Source organism: Ostrinia nubilalis, chromosome Z (genome assembly GCF_963855985.1).
Source record: "Ostrinia nubilalis chromosome Z, ilOstNubi1.1, whole genome shotgun sequence".
Taxonomy (NCBI): Eukaryota; Metazoa; Arthropoda; class Insecta; order Lepidoptera; family Crambidae; genus Ostrinia; species Ostrinia nubilalis.
In genome coordinates this window covers 7,160,365-7,185,661 of record NC_087119.1, presented here as the reverse complement: position 1 = coordinate 7,185,661, position 25,297 = coordinate 7,160,365, and the positions used below count along the sequence as shown (strand labels likewise).

At 37.9% G+C, this 25,297-nt stretch overlaps 1 protein-coding gene and 2 long non-coding RNA genes across 3 annotated transcripts in view; 2 read left to right on the top strand and 1 right to left on the bottom strand.

Annotated features, from left to right (window-relative positions):
* Nucleotides 1-25,297, bottom strand: part of LOC135087060 (solute carrier family 7 member 14) — a gene marked incomplete at its 3' end in the record, with an annotated part of 134,445 nt that overhangs the window by 90,370 nt on the left and 18,778 nt on the right. The window contains exons 5-7 of the mRNA XM_063981907.1: nt 14,200-14,210; nt 11,532-11,732; nt 1,301-1,472 (exon numbers count right to left, since the gene is read on the bottom strand). Coding sequence (XP_063837977.1) covers nt 1,301-1,472; nt 11,532-11,732; nt 14,200-14,210 — 384 coding nt within the window. The remainder of the gene's footprint in view (nt 1-1,300; nt 1,473-11,531; nt 11,733-14,199; nt 14,211-25,297) is intronic.
* On the top strand, nt 19,379-20,006 carry LOC135086884 (uncharacterized). The gene is made up of 2 exons (XR_010260622.1): nt 19,379-19,588; nt 19,830-20,006. It is a non-coding gene; the product is annotated as an uncharacterized LOC135086884 (long non-coding RNA).
* On the top strand, nt 23,758-25,057 carry LOC135086885 (uncharacterized). The gene is made up of 2 exons (XR_010260623.1): nt 23,758-24,362; nt 24,450-25,057. It is a non-coding gene; the product is annotated as an uncharacterized LOC135086885 (long non-coding RNA).

The following is a 25,297-nucleotide window of genomic DNA, read 5'->3' as shown; positions in this document are numbered from 1 at the left end:
ATGAAATTGATTATACAAACAGATTATTGTGAATAACACAGATGTTAACGCTTTTATTTGACATGAAAATAACATAGTTAGGTACATAATGTCCCAAATCGCTGTCCAAAGAGATAAGTAATTAATTTGTTTTGTGTATAAGTACCTATGATTAACAGAAATATACAGATAATATAGATTACTGAGTAGGAAAAAGATATCAGAGTCAATTAGTGTCATATTCTGAGTATTTCTGAGATATCCCATGCTTCCAGGAAACTATAATTGCCAATTTGATGGGTGGGGTTGGGTGCTAGCAATTGGTAGTTTTGATCTCTTGTATTATTATACGCTGAGCATTAGATATTTCAGGGTGTTTCGCGGAACTAATCTAATCCAGAGAAATCACACCAAATAATATTATTTGCAACGGATATTGATATTGTTTATCGTTATAAGGATTCGTGTCTGCGTTTCAAACGGTTTGGTATCAAGTTGAAATTGAAATACTTAGTTCTCGATTCTGAAAATACTGACCAAACAATGGAATGGAAAAAAAATACTGACTTCAAATGATGGTAATATGGTGTGAAAGTGTATCATTTACCAAAAAGCGTCAAGATGTAGGAGGTGCTGACGTAGGCCAAGAGAACGATGCTGAGGCTTAGCACGATGGACAGAGAGAGCTAATAAAGTCATTAGTAGACGCCAATGTTAATTTTACAGATACTTTTATACGTCAGATAACTTGAAGCGTCTAAACGCTTCTAGAAGTTGCCTGCCAAACCATTAATGTTGGTGAGAAAGATGATGATGGGAAAGATGGTGATGAGAAAGTTGCAGCACTTACGTAGACGAGTAGAGACATAAGCCAGTAGGATGATACTGAGGCACAGCACGACGGCCAACGGGATGGAGCGCTTGGGATTGATGCCCTCCTCGCCCGTGGTCATGATGACATCATACAAGGAGACGATAAAGAGGTTGCAGAACTTACTAACAAGCGTCAAGATGAAGGAGGTGCTGACGTAGGCCAGGAGGATGATGCCGAGGCTCAGCACGATGGCCAGCGGGATGGAGCGCTTGGGGTTGTTGGCCTTCTCCCCGGTGGTCGCGATGACGTCATACAAGCAGACAATAAAGAGGTTTCAGAACTTACCAACAAGCGTCAAGATAAAGGAGGTGCTGACGTAGGCCAGTAGGATGATGCCGAGACTCAGCACGATGGCCAGCGGGATAGACCGCTTGGGGTTGTTGGCCTCCTCCCCGGTGGTCGCGATGACGTCATACAAGCAGACAATAAAGAGGTTTCAGAACTTACCAACAAGCGTCAAGATAAAGGAGGTGCTGACGTAGGCCAGTAGGATGATGCCGAGACTCAGCACGATGGCTAGTGGGATGGAGCGCTTGGGGTTGTTGGCCTCCTCGCCGGTGGTCGCGATGATGTCGAAACCAATGAAGGCGTAGAAACAGGTCGCGGCGCCGCTGAACACCTGCGACAAGGGAAACAAATGAATATTTGCCGAAGTACATCGTAATAACCAAGAGAAAGTTAGCTTAGCCAGCTAGATTACGATATTACAAAGTTGAAGTTTAGAGTAAGAAGTGACTTTTTATCATGCTCTAATGATGCTGACTATTTTTATTAATAAGTACTTATTTTATGTTTTGCTTATATCACCCATTACATCTAACGCAATGATATAAAATGAGACCTACTATTTCGTATTTTCTAAAAAAGAAGTTCAAAAAGTCGGGCAATAGATATTGGACAATAAATAAATAAATAAATAAATCTTTGGACAATAAATCTTTGGACGAGTCTAACACTTCGTGAAAGGGTTAGTGGCTTTTGGTATAATAGGTACCCCACGATTACAAAAAGGGTTTTTCCGTATACATATACCTACCTGAAGAGTAAACAAAAACCAGGTATTGAAATAAAAGTCAAAGGCCATCCTGAGCAATATAACTGACATGGCAGTGGGTAAACATCAAAGCCGTGTGTTGAGCGGCAGCCCATGACAAATTAGTGCTGGTACGATACGTCATCAAAGCCGATCGGGGCCGATTCCAATAACGTAGTGCCAAATAAAAACACTGTGTATTTTCGAGTTCTTTGTAAAAAAGTTATTTTCATTTTGATGTTCATAGACTTTATTTGATTTAGCTTGATTAAAATGCTCTAAAACTCTATTACTTTAAAAGTTGGCTTGAACTTAAAGAAGAAAATTGTACGGTTTAATTTCAAACAAAAGAAGACAAAACTTTATACCATCAAGCGTTTTAAACTTTATAACGTTTTTCCACGAAGCAAGCAATATCAATCATCGTTTCGGATCTTCGAAAGTATTCGAATATTCACCTAGCAGCGCCAATTAAGGTTAACTGGATTTGCAGCGTTGGCAAAAAGTCGGTTATCTAATAAACTCCAGTTGATCCATGTAACGCGAGTTACTGTAATCCAATCAAGTCCTGCATTCGATTCAGAACAATCGCTGCAAAACTAATCGACTTAACGGTAGTAGCCCGTGGTGCATATCTTTTCTTAAAGGTTATTAAGGCTGGTTGCACCATCTTACTTTAACTGTTTGTCAAACCCCATACAAAAACACTGGTTATCGTTATAGTTAGGGTTAAAGTTAGGTGGTGCAACTTAGCCTAAGCCTTTGTTTGTCACCAGTCATCTGCTTTGCAATGAAGGGAAGTCGAACCCCAACTTCGAACTCGTCCTATGTTCTTCTGATTAATTTCGTTGCGGGTCCAATGACAGTTTAACTTTCCACCGGGACAAACTTGACTTTCACTGGTTTTGTTTATAATGGCAGTCAAACTATCGATCCTGGCTACACAGGAGTTGCAGTGGGAACGAGAGGTGGGAATAGTCCCAAGTACATCAGACTACACATTTTTGTTGCAATATACCTAAACACCCTTTTACCACTACATAGTGCCTTCTTCAACTTGAAATTCCGTCGTCTATACTTACATCTTTTTCTAATGACATCACTGTCTAAATGTTATTTAGAGTCTGCACGTCTACAGCGAATTTCCTCACGTAAAACGTGTAATTTAGCTCTAACACGTTTATGTACTTGGTATATCTAAAGTCTAAAGACAACTACGGCTCATCTGGTGCCATGATAGTTAATCTTCTGGATAATGTTGAAGCTATGAAACTCTCCCTTCCTTGTATAATGGGGCACGGTTTAGGAAGCTGGTATTAAGTGACTGGCAAATATGTATTGGAAATTTGAGCTATGATCATCACCGTCAGGACATTTACGATCTACTACAAGAGTACATTTATGATTGTGAAAAATATTATTGGATTTCCGTGCTTTTAAGCGATTTTGTGAAAAATATTAAGTATTGGCCTTTGTTTGTAACCTGTCATACGCTTTGCAATGGAGGGAAGTCGAACCTTAACTTCGAACTCCTCCTATGTTCTTCTGATTAATTTCGTTGCGGGTCCAATGACAGTTTAACTATCCACCGGGACAAACTTCACCTTCATTGGTTGGGTTTTTATTGGCGGTCAAGCTGTAGATCCTGGTTACACAATAGTTGCAGCGGTGGGAACGAGAGGTGGGAATAGTCCCGTAGTATTTACCAGAGGCAAATAAAGGATTTAGCCTACACTTCCCAAGGTTCTCACACGTATTGTGTAAGATTTATCTATCGCTACAGAATGGTAACTCTAAACTTCGAAGTAGGAGGAAAATACCTTTCTTTTTCTCTTTCCCAACAAAACAAAGTTTAAAATTGAATTTTCCCGATTGATTGAGTCCGATATAGAATAAGGTTATGCCTGTAACAAGAGTAGCCTTAATCAAATCTGCATTCGAGTCGATAGTTCAGAACAGTCACTGCAAAAATCAAACAGATTCCGCTGTAGATACATTTTCATTTTGCGATGGAGCCAGTACTGGAAAATATTTGATTGAAAACGAATTTTTGCAAAAACATTCTGTCTATTTACGATACGTTAAAGTTTAACTCGAAATTGTCAGGAGTTTCAAAGATAATATACTCTTCATTTTCTGTTTATTTCAAGCACATTGTGATAAATGAATAGAACTGCCATTACCAATAATGTGAGAACCATTTTTTCTATAAAGAAGTTATATAGGTAAGTTTAGGTTTTTTATACGATAAGGGTATGGGATGAAAAATATTTTAATTCTTTCATGAAAACTATTATTTACTCTCAACAGCATGACCACTCAACAACCGTAAACTTAACAGAGAGGAACAATATAAAATGAAAGAAACAATAAACTAAAAGGTGCCAAGGTCTCCGGTCAGTACAAAGTGACGGGAAAGAGCGCGTCACGGCCACTGGTATTCTAGGGATGCCAACAGAGCAGCTCTTAGGTTCGTATTTCAAAACAACGCTGAAAACTCGATTCATATTATGGCGCATTTACACTGCTCGGAAATTAGCCGAGTCAAGTAAAAAAAACAGTGGGGTGGGCATGAAAAATAAATGAATGATGAATCCACCCCACTGTTTTTTTTTCCGCGCAGTGTAAAAGAGCCTATAGATTTTGAGTTTGGTATTTTAATTCAACCAATAAAACACAAACACTACTTAAGGCTGAGTTGAACCTTCTTATTTTAACCGTAACATTGACAATAACCGGTGTTTTTTGTATGAAATTTGATAGATTTTTGACGTTTGTCAAAATTAAAGTAAGATGGTGCAACTCAGCAATCTATGCTTGAGATTGAATAGTTTTTAAGCTTTGTTATGCAACTGCACTTCGAAACAACGCGACGATTCTACAAGAAAACCATTTTTCTTGTTAAAAAGCTACTGTTAGCGTCAAATAAGTTCAAATAATTTAAGTCCGAGTGATTTAGGCTTGGTCATCATAGTTTAATTATGACAAACTCCATACCAAAAACACCGGTTATCGTTATAGTTACGGTCAAAGTTAGGTGGTGCAACTCTGCCTAAGAGATACGAGTATAATGACAATCCGGGAGTTAACGCCAGAGTAGCGCGCATCATCATTACCTTTGCACACGTCTTGTTATTAGGTACGTCTTAAGTTCTTGTTTCAAAATAACTATTGTTAATTATGAAAAATCTAAAACGTTAAAATAACGGTATCGTTGTGGCCAATGAGATGCTGTCATAGTGACATTGACAATACGTCAATGTCACGCTAGCATCAAACGTCAGAATAGAGGGACGCGCGGAGACGACTCCGCGCGCTTTTGTGCTAAGTGATGAATTGTATCTAAAATAAGGCAATATAATGTGAAAGATGAGTATCCAGTGTTTTATTTATGAGAATAGATCGACCGGCCTTTAATAGTTCAGAAGTGAGATCTGAAACCTATGATAGTAACGTGATTTCAAAGTGTTCCAGGTGACCAATGTTTCGTGTTATTTGTCACGAATGTTAACACAAAACGCCCACGATTCTATGATTATAATGGAATATGATGAAGAGAGAATGTCAAGGAAACCACGCTGACAACTGTGTGAGATGCAGAAAAGTATTTAAGTACGAGAAATGATGGACGCAAATTATGAACATACTCCCTCCGTAACTTGACTTGTGGTCACGTAAGTGGTGAACAATTTGACTAACGATGGCCCCAGAGCAGGTACGATTTATTATTATTATCGATTATTCCAACAACAACAATATTAACACATTTCCTTTTTGAGCATAATAATGCATGAAAGTGAATGAAGCATCAAATGTTATAGGTATTGTCAGTCTTTACTGATAATGCCAGGAATGTGTGTGAAAGCTATGGTATGTGCTCACTTTAATTGCAATGCCTAATAAACTATTTTAGTAAATCAAATTAAATTGAACGGTGTTCATTTGTTCATGTTTACATTCTGCAAAGAATAACTTGTTGAGATTTAAAATCTATAAAGAATAGATAGAATTTGGTCAGATAAATTAAATAAGTTTGGTGATCATGCCCGAGTAACCTCTTGGCATTATTTTGGAGAAGAATTAATAATTAGTTTTATTCAAGTAAATTGAAGCTAAGGTCTGTGTTGTGTAAACCAGTTTTAGTATCATGATGTTTCTTTCTTGATGTTGAGCACTATAAGATGAGATAAAATCTATTAAATAGCTTAATTTGTAAATTGAAATTAAGTAAAGCAGCCAGTCAGGCCGTTGAACATGTGGTGTATTTTTGGTACTCTTATAGTGATTGATACTTCAATTATTGTGAAACATAATTATTATTATGTTACATGATGCTATATTTTGAGTAAATATAATGTTAATATTGAACTTTTCCAACTTATCAATTAATTTCTGCTGCCAGAAGTGATTTGGGTTGTATCACTAAAATTTAAAATTAGTGTGGGTGATTAAAATTTATCCAATTATTATAATTAAAAAAAGATATAGAATGATGTGGTACATTTAACTTAAAGAGTATTCTTGTGTACCAGCCATTATTGTTGGTTATTCTTCCCACATGGTGAAAATGATTTTAATCTTGAGGTTATTTATTAGCTGTTTAATAAAAAGGTTACTGGTTGTAGCATGTTGTGTGTGCATATTTTTAGATTTGACTTGAGTTTTAGATGTGGTGACTTATCTGTCTGCGGGTTGGCCCTGTGGTGAGCAAATCAGTCAAGCACAATACCAGAGTGAAGCTTAACACTGAGCAAGTGTACTCCACATAAGTGATTTGGAGTTGGACAGAAGGTAATGCAATACAAAAGGCATCAGCTGTGATATTTGGTGAGTGAAAATGCAATACAAAAGGAATCAGCTGTGATATTTGGTGAGTTGAATTAATGTTTTATTGCAAGGGTTGGGCTGAGACTAGCAGTGCCACTGCGGCTTGGTTGTTTAACTGTGCTTATTCTTGTCATTGGCATGAATTGCATACAATTAACTTGAGTGTGAACAGATTTTAATAATTAATTAGCTACAGTCTACTGCTAGACTTTAGTACTTCTCAACTGCCGCTAGCAGCCTTAAGCAAAAAGTTATTTAAAGTACTTGGGTATTTCTTGTGAATGCTTTGAGGATGGTAACTTCATTGAAGTATTTGCAATTGTGCTGTTACCTAAGATAATAACAAGAAGTTTATTTTGATAAAGTTGCATTTGTGTGTGGAGCAACTTGGTGTTCACCCAGACACAATGTTAAGCATCAATATGTTTGACTGGCATTGTTTTGTTGTTAATGATGATTTATGTAGTTGTGTTATTCATCTTAATATGTTGATAATGTTGTGGTTATGGGAATGGTTTGAAAATAATAATAATAATAATGTATATGATGTACTTGTTGATCATACACCAGTGGACATTGTCATGAAGCTGGGCGGACATTGTCATTCTGCGTGAGATGTCCTGATATCTGTGTGAGGAGAACATGTGGCATGACATGACAAGCTATGTGGAATGGCCTAATCTGTGTGGGTTTAAAGTGAAAATGTTCAAAGAACCCTAACTAATCCCATAAATCATTTAGGATGACGACATTAGATGTACTGTATGATGGTGTATAGATGTACTGTATGATGATTTCTTGTGTCAGCAGAGCCGAAAGTAGTCAGCGTGCAAAGGTGCGTGGAGTGCAGCGCGCCTAGCGGCGCCAGCTGCAGGTGCCCGCGCGTGGGCGGCGGTGGCGGCTCAAGCGCGGCGGGCCGCAGCGGCGCGACAGCTAGCTCGGCGCAGTGCGGCGCGGCCAGCACGGGCGCTTCGGGTAGCAGCGCGGTCAGCGCGCGCGCTTCGGGCAGCAGCGCGGTCAGCGCGCGCGCTTCGGGCAGCAGCGCGGTCAGCGCGCGCGCTTCGGGCAGCAGCGCGGTCAGCGCGCGCGCTTCGGGCAGCAGCGCGGTCAGCGCGCGCGTTTCGGGCAGCAGCGCGCACAGCGCGGGCGCTTCGGGCAGCAGCAGCGCGGCCAGCGCCAGCAGCGGCAACGGCTCGCGCGCCAGCGAGTGCGCGGGCAGGCGGTGCAGCCGGGCGAGTCGGCGCGTCACGAGCGGCGCCAGCGCGGCGAGTGCTGCGTGGTGCGCGGCGCGGTCGGCGCAGCAGGAGTCCAGCAGGTGCCGCGCGTGGTGGAGCAGCAGGGCGCGCGTGAGCCAGGGCACGTTGTGGGCGCCTATGAGCGCGTTCACGGCCAGCGTGTGGTGCGAATGGTGGCACAGCCGGATCCCAATACGAGGCGTCAAGTGTGCTATGAGTAGAGTAGACCTTCGAGGGCGAAGGAAATGTAGGATGGCCGAACTGTTAATTATGAAAAATCTAAAACGTTAAAATAACGGTATCGTTGTGGCCAATGAGATGCTGTCATAGTGACATTGACAATACGTCAATGTCACGCTAGCATCAAACGTCAGAATAGAGGGACGCGCGGAGACGACTCCGCGCGCTTTTGTGCTAAGTGATGAATTGTATCTAAAATAAGGCAATATAATGTGAAAGATGAGTATCCAGTGTTTTATTTATGAGAATAGATCGACCGGCCTTTAACACTATGAATAAGAATTAAAAGTGCAAGTTAAGTATCCAAAGTTTTAATACTTTTAACCTACCTACGGAACCTTAAAAACTAGATCTCTTCTTTTTGCAATACAAAAGAATCAAACCACAGTCGTTGCTTTATTGAAACTTTGAAAATTAATAATCGTGCTTTCCCTCGGTGACCCGGTTCTCATTATTGCAAGAAAACAGAGGTCCAAAGCATCTGTAACTAGGGCACTCGAGTTTTCAAAAATTTAAAATTTTCTTTCTTGTAAAAGCATACAGTCAACCGCAATATAAATGCAACTATTGCAAAGTTTGTGTGCACTAACCGATATTAAGAAAGAATCGGATAACTTCAGCTTTTAAGTATGCCTAATTAATAAAATTTTAGCAAGGATAACATTAGCTGCAGCATAAGATAGTAATAAACATTACGAAATAGTACATTGTATATTATTTTACTCCAATAAAAGTGCAGAGCTGAACACTTTTTATTTTAAATATTTTTTAGGTCAAAGCAAAACCTATTTTCTACAAAATAGGAATACTATTTGTAGTGAACTCAATACTTGTATCAAAACTAATTGGTATATGTTACCGGTTTCGTTAACAATGCCAGTTCTCAAAATAAATACTAAAACTTTTTTGTACTATAAATAAAAAACCACCAAACATTTTTCAGTTCATTTTAGTGATATCCGTCTTTAAACTTAGGCCGTAAAGTATAAAACAAAGTGGCTTTATTGTAGCAAGTCTGTTACAGACAAGTGTATGTAATATCCGATAAGTCAATAACGGCGTTGAGTGATTGGGCAATTTAATTTTGCGGCGAACTATACTCAATTCGCGCTCGTACGAGCACTTGAAATATTTCAGCAAGGCTGGCCACCGGTAATGAAATTTTTAACTACGTTACTTATAAAGTTTACTTTGTTAAACGTTAATGTTTCTTTCAGAAGATTTAACGAGCGTTAACGTTAATTATTATTAATAGATGTGATTTATAATTGGAAAATAATGCATGAAATTAAACATGTATGCTTGCATTTCAGCCAATAACTAAATAATCGCAGCATTTACACCAAAATAGCAACTAATACGATCTAATATGTAGGTACTTACTCTGTTTCACAAAGAGTTTAGTATTGTTCGAGTTTAGTTTCAATTTGTATTGCATGAAAGAGCCAACAGTACAGTACAAAGGAGGCATTTCCAATTCGATTTATTTCAATTCAATTCAATTCAATTCAAACGTTTCACGTTCCTTGTGGTTTACAAACTGAAATACTTTAGATATTGGAGTATTAGACCAGATCTTTTGTTAGGACAGGAGCAATACCAGCTCGCCACTGCACACTTGCATTTTAAAATAATGCCGTGGAAACAACTTTATATTTACAGGGCAGGACAGGGGGGACAAAGGCTTCCCCCAAGGATATCCACAAAGACCGGTCCTGCACCGCTCGCATCCAGGCACCTCCCGCGACCTTCACCAGATCGTCAGTCCACTTAGTGGGAGGCCTGCCCACGTTACGTCTTCCGGCTCGTGGTCGCCACTCAAGAACTTTCCTGCCCCAGCGGCCATCAGCTCTACGAGCTATGTTCCCCGCCCACTGCCACTTAATTTTAGCGATTCTGCGGGCTCAGTCACTTTGGTTCTGCTACGGATCTCCTCATTTCTGATTCAATCACGCAGGGAATTTCAGCAAAGGACATTGTCAGAAACCGCCTCAGATTCCTGGGCACAGCAGTAAAGTATCAAAATTAATCTCTTACTTTTTGAATACTTAAATATTAATTAGATTGTAACGGACACTTGAGGATTAGAAAATGAAATAATAAAAGTCTTTTATATGTATTCCATAATACTATGACGACATCCGGTCATTTTAGGGCGTGGCCTGCTCCATATCCTATGAAGTTCCATAATTTGTGTCGATAAAATCTATGTAAAATCGGCACAAGGCAATGCCGTACTTTATTGTTAGGAATCCATGTAATAGTGATGTTGACTGCGGTCATCATAGACAATAAGATACCGATCTTGTAAATAAAATAAATCGTCCATATTGCTACAGTATGACTAGATTTTAATTAAAAGTTAAAAATATATTGCACGATACTACAAGAAGCTATCTAATGTGTCCAACTGGTCGAAGGTTATGAATAAAATAAAAAGAATTGTGATCATAACACTGATATAGACAATGACAACAATATGGGATCATCTTTAATATATCTGTAACAGTTTCAAAATCCGATGAAAAATCCAATGCCGCTTAAAGTGAGAGAAATGTCTAAAGTTCTAATAGAATTGAAAGTTTTATTCGCTCAAAATGCTTATAACAATAATTGGTAATACATTTCAAATATTAAGTACCTTTATAATGTATCGATAGAACCAAAAAGATGTCCTCTCAGCTTGGAAAGGGAAAACCCAGGATTGGGGGAGCGCTCCAGGCAATGTTCAGAACGTTTCATAGGTAGTAGTAAATAATATTTATTTTATTATTAAAATTGAATATTTTGATATTGATAAAATGGAATATATCTTTCGATTCAAATACCGAATATTTTTCAATCGATAATAATTATCGAGAATTGTTAATAATATTCAATTAAAAGTTGTTCAATCCCTAGTCATGCATAGACTAAGACGGTAACCATGGAGATAGTTAGTTTGGTAAGTCACGTGTTAAATGTCAAGAGTGGAAAGTAAACATAGGATTCATGTTATTTATTTACGTGCAAAATGTAAGTAAGTAAATCATAAAAGTGGAACGCTGAGCTATTTCCAAAACCCGTCCAATATTATAATACAATTTGGCTGCGACAACTACAATACAGAACATCTCCCAAATCGATGTGCATAAAATAATATAATACAATACTAGTAAGTAAGAGGTTATGATAACAATATTGCTATCAATAAGTTTATAGAATTGGTCCGCCAGGAATAATTGTTCTTACATAAAGATTTGTGTCATTTAGAACCTAGAAAGTATTTTTTCGGCACTGTTGATCTAACGGCGAACAATGTATGGAGAACGAACATTGTCCTTTGAGTGTAATGACGACTTACCCCACTCCATCCATACGGCAAGAATCCTTTCTTCATCCAGTTCTTAGGTTCGATGTAGAAGGCCCCAGCCGTGACGATGAACACCCAGACGCTCAAGTTGATGGCGTTCAGCACATTGGTGAAGAAGATCGACTTCCTCACGCCAGCGACGAGCACCATCATCATCATCAGGGTGATAGCGAACGCGATGAAGTCCGGAGGCTTGCCTGTGGACAAAAAAAAACGAACTTAGTACTACTGGTACTACCTCTTAGTTAATAGTACCTACCTACCACAAAGAGTAGCTTAGTGTTAGTAATATAAAATTTTAGTAAACTGTTTCATTATAATTTGGCACTAAACATGATATCATTTGATACAAATAATAGTTACGATATGGTAAGTATATAATTATTACATGCATAGGAGTTACGATAATGTGTAAATTCTACTCAAAATGGCTTTGGCTGAGTAAAAACGGGTTTCATACTTGGTCGGATATCTGGGTCGCACAGGTCACTACATGGCCCGAATTAACTAAAAACTAGTTGATAACAACACAGCGGTGTCACTAACTATCGGTGACTAATTTCAGATTTCAATTCAAAATGAGTTTTCTACCTAAAACGATAAAAAACGACGAGACAACAACCGAAAATGTATTCCATTTGTTGTTGTTATGTTAAATTATTACCTACACAGAACGCCACAAACTGTGTTTGCAGCATCATACCAGCAAAATTAACGTTGTCAATCAATTTGGCTGTGATCTGGGCCAAATATCTATGATGCAGGTGTGTCGTGTCAGCGTGATTAATATGCCAATATTGCGGCCGAGTGGAGCTGTGTTGTACAACTGCTCGAAATACAGTATTGATGGAGTGTGTGTTCCTGGCAGTTTCACCTGAGCTGTAGTGATATTTAGAATTTGCTTTACGTAAAATATATTTCGTATTTTGTTATTGTTCATAAATTTTCGTTATCGCATAACTTGTTTCATTTTTTTAAGATCTTCAGACAAAAACCGCATTTAGAACTTTCGTAGTTCAATTTTATAAGAACAAAAAGCAGACGTTCTACAGGTTCAGTCAAACCAACGCGATCAGCCGGCGTGCAGCGATGGCGATCAGTCTTAAGGTTCGGCCAAACCAACGCGATCACACGTGATCAGCGATGGCGATCAGACTTAAATGCATTGATCGCCATCGCTGCACGCCACGCCAGCTGATCGCGTGTGATCGCGTTGGTTTGGCTAAAACTTACAGTTACTCCTTAAATGCTCTCTGCATTAACTACGTAGGACTGCAGTCTTGTCGTAGAATAGGATCACTCCCACGTTTCTCGTGGATATTATCATTAAAACAATAAAGGGACAATGATTATGCGAATATTATGTAGTCATTGCGATAAAGACTTTTTGCCCTATGAATAAACACTTATTTAACCGGCAGTGGTGACTGAGTTTGTAGCGGCGCTTCTTCTCTGGACTTGCCAAAAGTTGGTCGAAGCGCGTACGGCTAAAAGATTATGAGACATGTGGAGGCTCCAAGAGCAAAACTTTAAAGTATTTTTTTATTTATTAGTCTTTTATTTTAATTTTAATAATTGACGATATCTAATCACTATTTAATATTCCATGCAAATAAAGGAATTTAGACTTGGACTCTGACTTAGCAATTTTAGTATAATATTTAATATTTTAACAGGACTAACGCCCGTATTCACAAACGATGCTTGCTTAAGTGAAGCAGCAAATCGAATGCACAGCGTTGAATAGAGTTCTGTGACTGGTTCATGTGTGACCCTGTGCGTCCACGCGCACTGTGAGACCTTATAGTAATGTTTGTGAATACGGGCGTAATTCTTAGAATCAGTAGTTTTGACACTGAACCTTCTTGGCTTTAAGAGCTACGGATCCACAGCCGAAGTTGTGGCTCGGGCCTTGAGCTATTTATAGGTACCTACTCGTAATGGAACTCTTCGATGGCATTGCTTTTGACAGATTCTAATTGTACGCGATTTGTTTGGCGAATCGCTTATATTGACTGGCAAATATTTTCTAGCGACATAATTTAGTTAAGTGTTAATCGGATTAGTTAGTTATAAGGCACAACAATTATGTAGTTATAAAGAATAGTTGCGCTGGTAACTTGTTTAAAATAAAAGTTAAGACCCCTTTTAAAATCTCCAATTGCGGACAATGAGTAACTGATATGAGTGATCATTACCTCCTTCATATTTAAGATGGAGCGAATGGAAGAGCTATTATTTTTCAGTGGTTTCAGTCTTTTGTTTTGTTTATTTTTTCATCAAGACTACACCATCGTCATCATCATCATCCTGCTCGTATTTATTTCTATTAAGACATATATCATTGTCATTATTTTTAATTATACTTTGACGAAATGGCTATGATGGTAGAGAGCGCGTTTGCCACTAGTATAAACCAATTAATTCGCATTATTTTCATAGTCATATCATAACTTCGTGACATTGCATTATTCATTGTTATTATTCGTTACTACTCGAGGCTCACTATACAGATATATTATACTATACCCAATGCATTTTACATCAGCATTTGCACGGTTGAAGCCATTGAAGTTTATTCATCCATATTTCACACGCTGTCGACTTAACCTAGATTGTTAGATTGTTGTGGAAGGTTGCACCGAGTTCTATCACCAACTCCAAGTATTCCTGTTGACCATTGAAAAGACAGCCGGAAATTGGCGTCTTATTTTTTTCTCGCGGCCATCGACCAAACCTTGTTTTTTATTACAAAATAGTGTAATAAACCAAACTTACTATGAGATGTATAGGTACCTCTAAACTCAGTCTGAACTGAGTTACGAGCATTAGATGTTTGATGACTTTACAGACTAGATTTGCCTTTTGCGCGCAAGTTTTGTATTAGAAATTGCAACAAAATAGTGACATTGTGCGTGTAAACAAACAACACCATGCATTTATAGGCTCCAGCCATCAGTGTGGAGCAGAATCAGCGCGAAAAAAAAAGACGCCACCTTCCATACAAAATCTGGCATTGCCATTTGAAAAATTTCTGCATTTCGTATATCCAATACTTTAGATAGATGTCGAATAGCAATAATACAAGAATTTATAGGTAGGTATTTATTATCTGACGACATCATAAAGGTAGCAGGAAGGCGCTGGACGCAGGCCGCTACCAACCGGGCAGCATGGAAAGCATTGGGAGAGGCCTATGTTCAGCAGTGGACGTATATGATGATGATGATGAGGTATTTATTAGTATTTGGAAATAGTACTTAGTAATGAAGTCTTCACTAACATTGCATGCTGAACGAGTTGCTAATAAACTTTTCAGTTCATAAAGAGCTCTGTATCATGGCGTCAAATTAAAAACCTAACTAATCGTGCCGCTTTTTTGCACCAAGTCGAGCAAAAAAGCGGCACGGCCGTACCATCCTTTTCTCGAAGCAATTCAGGCCATTTTCGACCCCCTGTAACTTCGTTGTGGATAAAACTAGAAGACTGAATTTTCAGTAACCATGCAGGCATTGTAAAGACATGGTATATTTCAAATTTCATTCAATTTGAACCAGTAGTTTAAGAATTATAACGGGTCAAAGTTTCTTAATTTTGTCACTCACTGACTGACTCACCGATCATCAAAACTCTAAGGCACTTCTAGCAGACGTAGAAGCTTCAAATTTGTAATATAATTTGTGTTTGGTGTATGAATCAAGGAAAAACTAAAATATTTGGGGGCACGGTAGTGCAACCGCCAAGTCGAGTAAAATTTTTCAATTTCGGTCCAGTTTTCTAGATACATAACTGCTGTCTACAAAATACAAAAATAAATGAGATCCCATCAAAAACAATACTTGTCAAAAAAAATTATTGACTTGGCCATCGCATGAAAACACGTGTAAATTGCATTATTTAGTGCGAATGCCAAGTCAATAATTTATGTAAAACGTTAAAGATTTCCTGGCCTGGACTTGGTATTACATGGATCTCACAACTTTTTACCGTAGAACAACTGAGTTGCGAGACTTGGTTTTTTTGACAAGTATTGTTTTTGATGGGATATAAGTTTTCACCGACCGAATATAATCCGATCGAAACCTTTGCTAGTGTCAAACTTGATACGTTTCACATAATATTTGTATAGTTGGACCACATTACATTAATCAACTATAATCGTAACGTTCGTAACATTCCTTAAAAATTTAGTTGCACTATTGTCAAAAAGCTTTTGCAGACAAAATATACAGGTGTAATAATAAACATTTGTACACTCCTGAAATATCTTGGGAAAGCAAAAGAAATCTTAAACTAATTATACAACCCTGGCTCATTTACAAACGTCAGCAGAGGCAGAATTCCAGGCAGTTGAGTGTTTGCAAAGAGGTCCACAAACTAAAGTGACTGGGGCAAAGTCCTAGTGCTGCCGTACAAGAGTTTATGAATGGCCATCGGTTCAAACTTCCCCGAAGCCCCGAAGTCAAGATGCACCGTTTGTTCTCAGAAACGTTAACGTTGAAGTTAACGTTGGAATAACTTACCAATCTTCACAACAAACTTCTCTCAATTCAGTCGACTCAAACTAAAATATTACTGGGAAGCAAAGGAACTTCCATGTGAATTTAGCTCAAAGGGAATGCGGATGCACGCGAAATTAAATAGTTAAGAGCAGTTTCACTTAATATAGCGGGCTGACGGGTGGGATTCCGGATTACAGCAAGTAATCTGCCTTCAGAATCTCTTTTAGGCTTCTCGAAGGAAATTGTATACCTATCTACAATTGAATTATGCGATCACTTTCAAATTTAAAACCATGCCAGAATTAGCCTTCTTTTTAGTCTTTTTAGGGTTCCGTACCTCAAAAGGAAAAAACGGAACCCTTATAGGATCACTTTGTTGTCCGTCTGTCTGTCTGTCAAGACCCTTTATCTCAAGAACGCGTGGACGTATCAAGCTGAAATTCACATGAAATACTCAGGTTTATTGTCCCTTTAAGCTGTGAAAATATCAAACTTCTAAGCCAAGCCAATCAAAAGATACAGCCGATTATGTCGATATTTTCAACAAATTTTCGACACTCGCAAAGGAATCAAAACCTACAGGATACTTCCCGTAAACTCAGAATCTTGAAATTTGGCATGAAGCATTGTCATATAATGCAAATATAGGGAAAATTGCGAAAATCACATTTTTTTAGTTATATAATATAATAAAAATATTTTAATAAAATGAAACTTACTACCTTATTTCTCACGAACGAATAAAGGTATCAAATTGAAATTTATACCAAATACCTAGGTCTATTGTCCCTTTAAGCAGTGAAAAAATCAAACTTTTAAGTTAACGCGATCAAAAGATACAGCAGTTTATACCGACACCTTAGACGAATTTCCGTCACACGCTAGGTAATCCTACCCTACCTACAAGGTACTTCCCGTGAACTCAGAATCTTGAAATTCGGCACGAAGCAACGTTATTATAGTACAGATAAAGGAAAAATTGCCAAAATGATAAATTTGAAGTTACATAAAATATTAAAATATTATTTTTGCTTACATGACATAAAATATTTTTTAAATAATTATAAACTTACTACCTACCCTTTTTCACATGAACGCGTAGAGATATTAGAGTGGAAATTCATATCAAACACTTCTGCCTCTAAACTGTGAAAAATTCTAAATCAACGCAAAAATTCAAAAAAATAAGTTTGACATTGTGCGATTTGTCTAGTGGACCACTTTTCACCGCAAGCTATTAGTAAGAGCGTTGGGAGAAGCTCGTTGGGAGTTTTAAACTCTACGCCATTTAAATAAAGCATCTTTTATAAACGGTTTATTAAAGGAACAAACTAAAATGTGTGATAAAATGTAACTTATTTGTTAGAATTTACTCAATCAGTCAATCGATTAGTTGATGTCACTAAAATGTTCTTTCAAGCAGCAAAATTGGTTGCATGCATGGATGATCCCATTATCATACGTTAATGACAGGCAAATACTAAAATAGACAAGTCACTACTCTCAGTACGTAGTTATTTATAGTGTTTAAGTAGGTAAGAACAACAGTTCAACAGAATATGTGACATAATTATGTATTTTGTTGCGACGTCGCGCCTCTATAAAAAATATAAGATCTGTAGTTAACTTGCCGTCCCCGTACTTTAATAATGTCCTTCGTTCACTACTTAAGATAAATATTTGAAATGAAAAAACATTGTTAAAACATTCGATAACTTATTTACAGTTCAAGATGATTGCCCTTCTCAACTTCTCAAAGTTGAATCGCAATAAACCTGTCTCAACATTCTGAATCGATTTCAAAAAGTTCTATAGTAAAAAAGCGGCCAAGTGCGAGTCGGAGTCACCCATGAAGGGTTCCATAGCAGCAAGTGACATAAATGTTTACGATTTATGACGTATTAAAAAAACATCTACTTACCAAGTTTCAACAGTATAGCTCTTATAATTTCGGAAAAAAACTACTGTGACAGACAGACAAGACGAATCCATAGGGTTCCGTTTTTTGCCATTCGACTACGGAACCCTAAAAAAATACATCGCGATCGCTATCCCGCTGCCGAATGTCAATGGATTTCTTTTATTGGGACATCGATATTGGGAGATGCAATCTAGAATTTTTACAGGGAAAAGCTTTTTTAATAAAACCGCTGGGGGTTTCAAGCGTTGCTGTTCTTATTCGAGTGGATTGAAACCAAAATCAAATCTAGGCGACCTGAATTGGAACTGCGGTTGACAGCACGCGTAATAATTGCTTTACAACATAATTAGTGACCGCAGTAAGCAATTTAGGTACATAATACATGGTAATGAGTGGCGTGACGTTGGTCTAGGACAGTCTAGGTAATTGAGTTTCCCTCTTAATTTCAGTTAATTTTATAAATTTAGGTCTTAAAACACAATAGAAACTCTATTTTAGCATCATATTTAAAATACTGGACTAAATCCTACCATTTGTTAATAATTATCATTTTTGTTCATATTGAGTTCATATGCAAATTATTTAAATCATAAATAATACTTACTCATCATAACACACGTGAGTCTAAAACTATTAGATAAGTACATGCAGATATTATATCTGTAAAAATAATGTCATTTTCTTTTTAAAATCTTAGGCAGTAATGTAGGAAGTTAAGCTTTCTTGTCTCGTTATTTTTAATTTCTAACGTTCCACCGCTAAACTTTAATTAAAAGGTTCAAATTTAATTGCAGCGTCTAGAACAATGATGGCAGTTTAGTAGAAATTCTTATTATGCTAGACTTGACCTCCTTCCGAACAATGGTACCCGCAGTACGCCGCTACGTACTCATATAAATTGGGGTTGCCATAATTTGTCCGCGATCATTATTCAAAGCAAATAAACAAGATTATTTCAAAGGATTCTAGTTCCAGCCAAAATAGTGGCAATACTTTTGAACCGAATACAGTCGCCCGCTTGTACATTTTAGCCACAACATAGCACCTTATTGCCACTACATTTAGGATGCTAGTGTAAAGCTTGATTTGCCGTCGTCAATTTAATGGTTATGGGGGATGGAAAGGATTTCAGTGTAACGCGCGCGTGCCAATTAAAATGGGCAATTTAGAGCAGGTTTTTTTAATAAACCAATTCTTTTGACCCGATGAAATGAAAATAGCATTGCAGTTTTTTGCAAAACTGAAAATCTCGTTCAAATGCTGTTTCACTTTTATTTACATTTGCCATCAAAATAGACAGCTACATATTTTAGTTTTTTACACACTCAAAGTTTTTTTTAATGTAGAGCAATCTCATTTAATAGTAAGTGTGATGCAGAGAAGTCAAAACCTTTATTTGCATGGGCTTTTAAAAGTAGGGTCAAGGAGGCAACAGTGACTCGGTCGGCTACAGTGGCTCAGTCATGTTTCGACCTGAAGGCATAGGAATATATATTTGTCTCTTTTACCGATTCAAAGGTCTTGGTACCCGAACACGTTTAAACCAGTTTGCTCGCCGGTCAAGTGCCGTGCGGAAGGGTGAGGGAATGTTTTTTGTTTTCGCGCCCACTAAATTACATTCTAAGGTGAGTTTCGATTGTTTTCATATCTTTGTTTGTTGCTATAGGTAATAGCCGTTATATTTATCGGATAGTAGGTCTTGTATCAATTGTCTTTAATCCGAATTTTGACTAATTTGTTTTACATCTTGGTTTTTTTGATCAAATATTTACAAAATGGCGTAGAAGTACACAGTGACTCAATTTTAATACTTTATACGAATTCAATATTTTTATAACTTTAAATCGATTTTTTTTTTATTTACAGAATGCCACGGAAAAAAACCGACAGAAAAATAGGGAAGAAATAAATAACGAAGAGATTGAGATGACTTAAGATCTTATAGGTAGCAATAAAAGTACTAAGAGTCGTGTTGAATTGTTGATTATAATAAGAATAGCTTGTGCAGTTTTGTTATTATTTCTAATAAAAAACTACGCGGAATGGGCATTTTCTTTTCATATAAATACTGCCGTACCACGTTAATACTGTGTACCACGGTAGTGAGTCAGTGTGTACACCTAGTAGTCCACAGTGGCTCAATTATCATTTTTTTGTTTTAGGTTCCTACTTTGACATAAGTAGTAAATAATGTAGAATCATGAGTGCTCAGTTACAGTTCAATAGTGTATCTAAAATGTGAGCAAATTTTAGGCCAATATTAAAGCGATATCTATTTTTATTAAGCTTCGAAAAAAAAGTGAGTCACTGTTGCCTCCCTGACCCTAGTGCTTACAAATCGTTAAATATTCAAATAAAAACAAAAGACTAATAAAAAAATGAAGTTTTGCTCTTATGGAGCTTTCACATGTCTATAATATTTTGCCCTGAGCAGCGCTTCGAGACTGTTGATGAGCACCTTCATGCTGTATAACGTAGAGCTGGCTAGCTGGAACCGCTATGATAGAACTGTCATTTATATTCAAATGTGATGTTGTTTTTTAGCTGTGTAATGGCTGTGCCGAACTCTCTATTGTAAATATTCTACGTGTGCTTTGATACCAATATATTTATTATGTTACTACCAACCACTGTGTTTATTGCTCTGTAGCGGACATAATATATCCCTAACAAGGGTTATGGGCCCAGAGCCCCAGAGCAAAGTAACATTTTAAAATAGTTTGTCGTGAAAATAATTTCGTATAAAGTGACGTGAACAGAATGTCGAATGTACGTATTGAGTTATTGAGAAAAGACAACTATGATAGTTGGAAAGTGCAAGTAGAAGCCCTATTGATCAGAAATGATTTTTGGGAATATGTAAGTGGAGAAAAGTCAAAACCCACGGATGAGACATTATCAACAGCATGGGATTTTGCTGACAGAAAGGCAAGATCGGAGTTGATTTTGTCATTGGATCCGAGTGTTGTTCATCATGTGAAAAGATTGAAGACTGCACGAGAGGTTTGGCTGAAATTAGAGAGTCTGTTCGTATCACGTGGACCTGCGAAAAAAGCGACCCTGATGAAAAGGCTCATGCTACACAAGATGAGTGAGGATCAGAACGTATGCGAACATCTTGATTTATTTTTTGAAGCTGTCGATAAGTTAGAAGAAATGGACATCGTGATCCATGATGATCTTTTAGCGATTATGTTGCTGTATAGTTTACCAGCAAGCTATGAGAACTTCAGATGCGCCATTGAAAGTAGAGACGAGCTGCCAAATCCTGAACAACTTAGGGTGAAAATTATCGAAGAATACAGTTCGAGAGGCAATACCCAAGTTGAGAGGATAGAAGGAGCTATGTATATAAATAAACATCAGAAGAAGAATGGGACTGGACCTGAAACAAAATTTAAGTATAAATGTTTCAAATGTCATAACTTTGGACATAAGGCATCCGATTGCAAGAAAAAGAAGTCTTCTCAGGCTTCAGAACAGAAACCTTCAGAATCTAGTTGCGTTGAGTCGTGTTCGACTGTAGAACATGAAGCTTTAACTGTGTATCATGTTTCAGATAACTGTTTAGCTATTGATTCCAAGCGTCTTCATCAGGAATGGTTGTTTGATAGCGGTTGCAGCTCGCACATGTGTAACAACGCAAGCAGGTTTGATAAAATATTGCCAAGTAACCAACAATTGAAATTAGCCACTGATTCTTTGACAACCGTGCAAGGTAAGGGTACTGTCAAGATATTAGCATGTAACGATGATATTACGCGAAAAATCCAATTTGAAGATACGTTGTTAGTTCCTGATCTACGTAGTAACTTAATTTCGATTTCTAAACTTACTGATCGAGGTTGTATAGTCACTTTTAAACGTGATGTAGCATATGCAACTAAGGATGGTGAAGTTAAGTTGACTGCTGATCGTAGAGGTAATTTGTATTACCTGAGAGAGCAGGATGCTTCGGCATCTGTAGTATCAGATAAGGATGTGGATTTGTGTAGATGGCATGAGCGTATGGGACATTTGAATGCTAGGGATCTTATGAAAGTACTGAAGAAATCGGGTATAGACGCCACCAAGTCTGATACTGAATTGCGCGATTGTGATGTGTGTGCTAAGGGAAAGATGGTTGCGTTGCCTTTTGTGAAGTCCAGTCAGCCATGTGACGAAAAGTTAAAAATAATTTATTCTGATGTGGTAGGCCCAATGAGAGTTCAATCAAATGCGGGAAACAAATATTTTGTTACATTTATTGATGATTGTACTCGTTGGTGTGAAGTTTTTATGTTGAAAAATAAAAGTGACGTCTTGTCAAAGTTTAAAATATTTAAATGTCAGATCGAAAATTTGACAGGTAAACAAATAAAATATTTCCATTCCGATAATGGCAAGGAATTTGTGAATAGTGATTTTTCGAAATTTTTACAAGAAAATGGAATAAAAAGGAGGTTGACTACGCCGTATTCACCGCAGAGTAATGGAATTGCAGAACGGATGAATCGCACCTTACTGGAGAAGGCAAGATGTATGTTATTATCCTCTGGTCTACCAGCAAGTTTTTGGGCGGAAGCTATTGCAACCGCGTGTTATTTGCGTAACAGATGTCCGACTAGCAGCTTGAATGGAGAAATTCCATATGAAAAATTGTTTAATAAACCTGTAAATATTGGTTATTTCAGAACATTCGGTGCGAAAGTTCATGTTTTGGAAAAGGAGCCAGGAAAGGATAAGTTCGCAGCACGAAGTTCTCCCGGCATTTTTGTGGGCTACCCGGCTGAATCTGGTGGCTATAGGGTGTGGATATCCGAGAAAAGAAAAATAGTGGTGTCAAGAGACGTCAAGTTTCAGGAAGATAAGAAAACTGAAAGTGAAGTTTTGAAAGAACCATCTATTGAGCTGCAATGTGAACAAGATAGTGTTGATAAAAGGAAGACTATCGAGTTTGAATTGTCCAACAGACAATGTAGTTCACACTTTAGTGATCAACCTTCGAATATTCAAGTGCCAATAGATCGATCTCAAGATGTACCGTTCAGAAACGAACTAAACACAGAAGATACGGAAGTTACTAGTACTACTGATAGAAATGAGACATTTGACTGGAATATCACTTTGAAAAGAGGCCCTGGAAGACCTAGGATTGAGAGAGGACACGTTGGGCGCCCCCGAAAAATCTTTAATATGGTTGAAGTTAGAGAAACAGAGAATAGTGACAGTGAGTCACAGGAAGAAGAATATGGTGACTGTGATGATTTTGCTGGAGCTATTGAGACAACTTTGAAGGAAGCTTTGGGAAGTGATGAAAAAGTCAAATGGGAAGAAGCAATTTTATCAGAGTTAAGAAGTTTAGTGAAGAATGATACATGGAAAATAGTAAAGAAACCACCTGATCGAAATGTCATTGGATGTCGATATGTGTTAACAACGAAGGTAAATGTTGATTTAACAGAAAAGAAGAAGGCCAGGCTTGTCGCGAAAGGATATAGTCAACAACATGGTCTGGATTACTTCAAGACATTCGCCCCAGTTGCTAGGATAGCAACGGTTCGTCTATTGATTGCTTTAGCAGCTGAAATGGGCATGGACATAGATCAGATAGATATAAATACTGCTTATTTAAATGGAGATCTTGATGAGAATATTTATATGAGAATTCCAGAACTGCTGAAAGAAAGTTTAGAAAAGCTGATAAGCTTGGATGGCAGAAAAAGCGAAATAGGCAAAAGAGCTGTGAAAATGCTTGAGAATATGAAAGCAGGGGGTGACACCTGTCTTTTGAAGAAGTCGTTATAAATGGTCTCAAGCAAGCTGGAAGACAGTGGAATATGAAGCTGGACATGAAACTTAGAGAAATGGGTTTGAGACCAACAGTGAGTGAACCTTGTATGTATCATAAATGTGACAATAATGGAGCAGACCTATTTGTCGTTATCTATGTTGATGATATATTAATTGCTTCACGCAAGAGAGAAACCATAAATAAATTCAAGCAGGAACTGGCAAAGAGGTTTGAACTAAAGGACTTTGGCCAAGCAACCTTTTGTCTAGGGATCGACATAAAGAAAAATGGTAATGAATATCACATGTCACAGGAGAGATATGTAAAGACCATTTTGAAGAGATTTAACATGGAGGACTGTAATCCTGTACAAACTCCAATGGAGATGGGAAAGATAGCTATGAGTGGCAAAGAGAAGGATGAAGGAGGAAAGTCTTTTCCGTTCCGAGAACTCATAGGGGCACTTATGTTCTTGAGCGTAGCGACTAGACCAGATATCGCGAACGCGACGGCAAAACTCGCACAATTTTCAGAGAATCCTCAGGAAACTCATTGGAGAGCTGCAAAGCGGATCCTTAGGTACCTAAAAGGTACGATTACTCAGGGTTTAACATTTAAACCGATGGGTAAGTGCATTCAAGGTTATGCGGATGCAGATTGGGGTAACTGTGAAACAGATAGACGATCTTTTACCGGCTATGTTTTCATTTTAGGCGGAGCAGGTATCTCATGGGCATCACAAAAGCAACGCATCGTTGCGACGTCGACTTGTGAGGCTGAATTTGTAAGTTTAGCGGAAGCTATGAAAGAAGCAGTGTATTTGAATGGCTTACTGAAGGAACTTGGTCTTCACCATTGGTCTAAGGTAAGCATGCATGCTGATAACTTGGCTGCTATCTGTCTAGCTGAAGATCACGGTGTTTATCACGCGAAAAGTAAGCACATCGACATTAGGCATTTCTTTATAAGGGATGTGCTGCGTGACAATAAGTCGATAACTTTAGAACATTTGGCAACTGAAAATATGCTGGCAGATATTTTCACCAAACCTTTGCCTCGTATAAGGCATCACTTGCTGAGTAAAGGGTTAGGGTTGCGCGTACTCTAGTGCCTTGTATAAAGCATGAGTTGAGGGGGTGTGTTGATGAGCACCTTCATGCTGTATAACGTAGAGCTGGCTAGCTGGAACCGCTATGATAGAACTGTCATTTATATTCAAATGTGATGTTGTTTTTTAGCTGTGTAATGGCTGTGCCGAACTCTCTATTGTAAATATTCTACGTGTGCTTTGATACCAATATATTTATTATGTTACTACCAACCACTGTGTTTATTGCTCTGTAGCGGACATAATATATCCCTAACAGAGACCAACATTAATTTGGCAAGTGCTGAGAAGAAGCGCCGCAATAAACTCAGTCACCACTCTCTGGTGGTACCTACTCAGTGCCCGAATGCCTATTACCTACATATAACTCATTTCAGCTACCTAATGACACAGTTTTGTATGTTTAATTTCGGTATTCATACAAAATCGTTTTGAGGTAGGTTAGTGAAGAAG